This window comes from Caloenas nicobarica, chromosome 2 (genome assembly GCF_036013445.1).
Source record: "Caloenas nicobarica isolate bCalNic1 chromosome 2, bCalNic1.hap1, whole genome shotgun sequence".
Taxonomy (NCBI): Eukaryota; Metazoa; Chordata; class Aves; order Columbiformes; family Columbidae; genus Caloenas; species Caloenas nicobarica.
In genome coordinates, this window is record NC_088246.1 from 165,696,367 (window position 1) to 165,702,428 (window position 6,062).

The 6,062-nt window shown below is 53.2% G+C and overlaps 1 protein-coding gene across 2 annotated transcripts in view; it reads left to right on the plus strand.

Annotated features, from left to right (window-relative positions):
* Positions 1 to 5,638, plus strand: part of SCRIB (scribble planar cell polarity protein) — a 116,641-nt gene extending 111,003 nt beyond the window's left edge. For both annotated transcript variants that reach the window (XM_065627253.1, XM_065627254.1), the window contains one exon: positions 3,523 to 5,638. In XM_065627253.1, the coding sequence (XP_065483325.1) occupies positions 3,523 to 3,683 (161 nt within the window). In that variant the 3' untranslated portion in view covers positions 3,684 to 5,638. The remainder of the gene's footprint in view (positions 1 to 3,522) is intronic.
* Positions 5,639 to 6,062: the final 424 nt, after the last annotated feature.

Consider the following 6,062-nt stretch of genomic DNA (forward strand, 5'->3'; position numbering starts at 1 on the left):
CACTTATTACTGGATACCTGCTTTTGGTATTTAAGGAACTACTTCTGGCCATGGTCTTTGTCTACTTGGCATGTCTAATGTCTACAGCAATTGCACAGGACAGGTATCTTTTTATCCTGCCCTGGACTCATCCCTGCTCTATTATTAGTTTTGCCTCGGGCTCAGCAGCTCATACACACCTGGGAACAAAGATGGTCTCTCCACCTTCCTTTATTGTTAATTTACCCCCACCCAGCCTTTTTAGCCACATCTCTATTCCAAAGAGGTGCATCCACCCTTTTGTTCTCCAGACTTCCATTTTACAGATTCTTTCCTACCAAATTTTCACAAAACCAGAAAATCTCAAGATTCATAGTAGCTGCAATACCTGTGCTCTCTTCCAGTATTTTGTAATTTCTCTCATAGGACATGAATCATGGAAAGGGAGGCTCCTGCTGCTTCAGAATATGCCAGTATCCTGTTTGGCTAGAAGTGAGTTCTTAGGGGAAAAAATATGAGAAACAGAGAAAATGAGCTTGCACAGATGCACATTTTCAGTTTTCTGTAATCACCTATTAAGTAGGGGTGTCTTGAGCCAGGTATTGTATCTAGATCATAATGGAATGATCCTCTATAAAATTGTCTAGATTGGCTTCTCTAATCTTTCGTGACGGCACTGAGTTCCATAACGAGGTATTTTCTTTAATTCTGTTTCTTGATAATTGCCTTGGGTCCTCTGGGATGCAGTGGATAACTGTCTGATTCACTCTTTCTGAACCATTCCTGTGGGCCAGTGTCACATCTGCCATCAGTTTTCTTCCCTCCAGGCCGAAGAATCCTCATTTCTCCTTGAGGGAATCGTTCCCACACCCCTCTGGACCTTTTTTATTTCATCTGTGCCATTTTTAAGATAGAGAAGGGGAACAGGGCTGCATGCACTATTGCAAATGCAGGCACATGGTGAGTTTATGAGCAGCAGAACCTGTTCTGTGTGTTTTCCTGTCTCTTCTGATATCTAATACTCGGAAGGGAAATGGCATTGCTGAGATGTGCCGATGGTCTCAGAAAGCTCCCCCAATGACTACACAATCATAATCTCACTTCAAGGATGTTGCATTTTATATGCAATCAGGGTTGTATTACTTTTATTGAGCTTAAGCATCATCCAACAGCGTAAAAATAAACCTGCAAGTCATCAGCGTGCTCCGGCTAGTCTGATATTGTGTCTGATGTGAGCCATGGGGAATGCCAAGAAAAGAGCACAAAAGAAGAAAAGCACAAAGCGATTCCTTCCAGAATACTGCTCCAGGCTACAACAATCTGCGCTTTAGCACTTTCTGCGACAGAGGCCTTTAATTTTAGAGATGTTTACTTCTTTCTTGAATCTATTCATATTTGCAGTAAATTTTACCTTCCACATCATTGCCCAGTCAACTCTGTAAAATCTTAATACCCTTTTTTGTGGTTGGTTGGTTGGGGGTTTTTGTGTTTTGTTTTGTGGGCTTTTTTAAATTTTTTTTTGTATTATTTTTGTAACAGTTGGGTTTCATTTGACTACCCTGGTACACAGCCCAGTATCATCAGCAGTTTCTCCCAGTAGAGTCTTCATCACTTGTGTTCCTTCTCGTTGGTTGCCGAATACTGACCCTCATACAGACGCTCTGTGCCGTGACAGCAGCTCACACCGTCCTGCGCTTCTGCCGCGTTTTAACTACCTGCCTACCCACTAAAAGACGTGCCGCCTTATCCCATGGCAGCTTGTTTTCATTAACAGCTTTGGCTGAGGAACAATCGTTAGTTTTTTGAAAGTTCAGAGTGCTAAGATCACTTAACTTGCATGTTTGATGCCCCCTGGGCAAACTCCAGCCCAAGAGCTCTCAAAGGAGTGACTTCCCCCTGATTTCCGCTCCCTCCCCATCTGGATTTTTATCTGCATGTGCCTGCACCTTGCTTTTGTACCTGTTTGCCTTGATTAGAAGTCGATCATCTGCTCTCCAGCCCCAGCATCCCTTCCCCGCGCGCGCTTGTCCGTGAGGCGTTTCCAGGCGGGAGGCCGGGGAGGCCGGGGAAGGCCTGGGAGGCCGGGGAGGCCGGGGAGGGTCCGTGAGGCGTTTCCAGGCGGGAGGCCGGGGACGCCGGGGAGGGCCGGGGACGCCGGGGAGGGCCAGGGAGGCCGGGGAGGGCCAGGGAGGGCCGGGGAGGGCCGGGGAGGCCGGGGAGGGCCAGGGAGGGCTGGGGACGCCGGGGAGGGCCGGGGAGGCCGGGGAGGGCCGGGCAGCATGGCCCGGGCCAGCTCCGGGGCAGCGGGCGCAGCCCAGCCCGCCCAGCTCCCACCCGCCTCCGCAGAGTTCTGTGCCTGAGGTTCTCGGCTACGTTCAGCCTTCAGAGAGGCTTCCCAGGAGCTAGTTTGCACTTGAGGGGAAAAACCTGTGGGTTCGTGGAGCTTTTTCCGTTCTACACAAGCACCTCATGGTAGTTGCTCGAGCCGGGTTGTGCGAAGGGCAGATGTTGCCGGTGCGTGTCAAAGCGCGTCAGACGAGCTCTGACGGCTCCTTTCAGGACAGAAAGGAGCCCCTGGAGCAGCTTCAGGTGCAGAACATCCTCAGAGGCCTGAGGCCGGTGAGCCGAGAGCCTGCCCTGCCCGGAGGTCCGTGGCGAGGGCCGGGGCCCGCGGGACGCGGCGTGACTGCGGCGCTCAGCAGGGCCGCCACGCTCGCCGCCCCGCGCGGCAGCAGCTGGCGCGGGCAGACACCGGCGCTCCGGTGGGCCTGGCGAGGCGCTCGCAGCGCGGGCGCAGCCCGGTCCTCCCAGTGGCCGCCGTGGTCCCTTCCATGGGCACTTCCAATAGTTCCCCGTGAATCGCGGGTGTTAGGGGCAGGTGTCTTCTCACGCACGTGGCTTTCTTCCCAGAATCCACAGGAGTCGGCACCTGAGCTGCAGATCACCTGAAAGTTCTGGGCACGGGGTTACTTTAAATCACTCAGACTTCAGTGCTGCTTCAAATTCCGCACCTGGGTGTACCCTTATATCTGCGTTAACTGTAGCAGCTGTGTACTGAATCACAGAGTCACAGAATCCCAATGCAGGGGTGGAAGGGACCTCGAAATCTCACCCAGTGCAGCCCCCCGCCGGAGCAGGAACACCCAGCTGAGGTTCCACAGAAGGTGTCCAGGCGGGTTGGAATGTCTGCAGAGAAGGAGACTCCACAACCTCCCTGGGCAGCCTGGGCCAGGCTCTGGCACCCTCACCGGGAACAAGTTTCTTCTCATCTTTAAGTGGAACCTCCTGTGTTCCAGTTTGCACCCATTGCCCCTTGTCTTACTGTTGGTTGCACCCCGAAGAGCCTGGCTCCATGCTCCTGACACCCACCCTTTATATATTTATAAACATTAATGAGTCAGCCCTCAGTCTCCTCTTCTCCAGCTCCAGAGCCCCAGCTCCTCAGCCTTTCCTCACACAGGAGATGCTCCACTCCCTCCAGCATCTTCGTTGCCCTGAACCTTGCACTTTCTCTTAAAACCTTTGGTTTTTTTGTCTACACAGTTCCCCAGGAGCAGGACGGGCAACCAGAGGAAGAGGAAATGTTAGTAACACGGGATTCATCAACACCCACTTCATCAGCACTCGAGGAAATGGCCCTGTACAGCAGCAAACGCAAACTGCGGCACAGCCGGCGCAGCCTGGAGGCGGCTGTCCCCACGTAGGGGGATCCCGCGGGCGACGGAGCGGCCCAGCGCGGGCCCCAGGACAGCGCGACGCCCGCGGCACCGCGCCCGCAGCCACCGGACCCCCGCGCCCCGGGAGCCTCCTGCTCAACCAGCTCCTTCCAGGCTGCCAACCGCCCTCGTTTCTCACCCGATAACGTGCTGGGGCGCGTCCCGAGCAAAATGGGACAGCACCAGGTGTATTGATGGCAGATGAGAGGAGGTGTGGGTAGGACAGTGGGCAGCTGCAGCTTGTTAGCCTGTAAATATTGTGTGGGGACAGGTAGGGCAGGGAGAGCACACGGGTGTGAGAGTGCGTTGGGCTCCAGCTGTTATTTCCTCAACTTGGATTTCTGTAGTGGTTTATATGGGAGCTTCTACTCTGGTATGGATTAGAAGGAATGTCCAGCCTGCCTTTGCTCCTATTTAATTTCTACTCTTTTGCCAAAAAGCATCTTTTCCACTTCCCTCACTGTGTCACCTCACTTTCTTTTGGGAGTATGTGGAAATGGGTAGCTTGGAGGCAAAAAGGGAAAAAAAAGAAAAAGGAATTTCAGTGAAGTGCCTCTGACACTGACACCCGTGCGCTCAAGCGATGACTGAACAGCAGGAGCCCGTGCCAGCTCCGCGCCACCCGCCCCGTGAGCGCAGCGATCCGGCCGGTTCGGGAGGCGGCTCTGCCAGCGTTCGGTGCCGTGCTGGGAGACAGACGCGTGCCCGGGTGCGCACGGGCGGCGTGAGTCCTGCGCACGAGTGTCGGGAGGTGTCTGTCTGCCGCGGCACCGCGCGGAGCGGGGCAGGAGCAGCCGCAGCGGCAGCGCAGCCGCGCGCGGGACAGCGTAGACAGCAGAGTAGTTGGGGATTAGGATACGGTGCAGAGGTGGGAGGTGTAAACAGCAGTAAGGTAGCGGGTTAGGATTTAGGAAGTGGCGTTGGGGGGTCAGGGTAGGAGTAACGGGGTCTCACAGGAGGACACTGGTGGGTGAAGCGACGTGTGACGCTGCGGGTGCCCAGTGCGGGGCTCTCGGGAGCACAGTGAAGTGCGATGGGTCTGGCCTGTGTCTTGCAATAACTACACAATTCTCTCTGCCAACTTGGCTTCAGGCCTCTTTCCATGTAGAATAGGGAAAATATATGCTTGCCCATGCAAGAGGAAAAAAAAAAGAAAATGAAAAAAAAAGAGCAGGGGTGCGATTCCTGGTTTCCATGAGTGGAACAAGGGCTGTGAACAGATTCTGTATCACGTGAGCTCTGCAGATGTGGAGGAGACGCTGCTTATAGCTCTGAAATCAGTCTCTGCGGCTCTGCTGCCCAGTACAGAAGTAAAACATCCCGTTTTCTTTAATGCCTCTGACAGGGAGAAAGGCGCCTGAGCTCGGCGGCGCCTGAGCCGCCCGCCCCGGCACGTTGGTGCTCGCTGCGACCTCCAGCTGCCAGACCCGCTGCGCCCTGAGCCGCCCAGGGCTCGCAGGGGCTGGGGAGCGACAGGCACTTCTGCTTGTACATTTGCTGAACGAAAGAACTGGATGCAGTTTCCTTTAGCTGAGAATCTCCATGCCAAAATCCAGTGGATCATTTTAACTGACTTCGTATGTTTAGTTTGTTTAATTTTATAGAGCTTTGAAGGGGGAACTCTGATAATCAATCTCAAATTGCAGCTATGGCTGCTTCATCATCAGCAATTTGAGCTTTTCCTTTTTAAATCTAATTTTAGCATTTGCTTTTTAACAACAGCAATTTTGGAAACAATCCTGGATTGGTTTTGGTGACTAACTTGTGACTCTTTTTTTTCTTTCCCTTTGCGGTACCTGGTGCCAGGCTCTGGGTTCTCTCCCGTTCTCTCCTGAGAGACTCTGAGGGAAAATTAGCGCATCAAGACTGTAACTAGTGAAATTTGTACAACCAAAGAAATCTATTTTGTGGTTCAAGGATAATAAAGTTTACTTTACATTTTAGAGCCTTTAGTTAATGTGGTTTGCCCTGTGTGAAGTCTGCAATTTCTGTACCAACACTTTGGTTCTGATTATTAGTCACCCTGTAACGCAGCAAGCATACTAGTGATTCTTCTGCTTTTGTGTACAGAAATCAATAATAACCTAAATCAATGCCCACTGCAGGGCTATCAAGATGAGCAGGGGGGAAGGAGAGGAGTAGAGGTTTGTGCTCCAGAGCGGCTGTAGGCGTGGGGGAGGCAATGGGGACACTGGGGAGCTGCCACCTGTGGCACGGGGGTGACTCCGGACAGCCAGCGCGGCTGTCCTGCCTCGGACCAGGGACCCACCGCGTCAGCGGACAAAGGAAGGGCTGCGGATGTCGTCTGTCTGGACGTCTGTACAGCCTTTGACGTGGTCCCCACAACATCCTTCTCTCTAAGTTGGA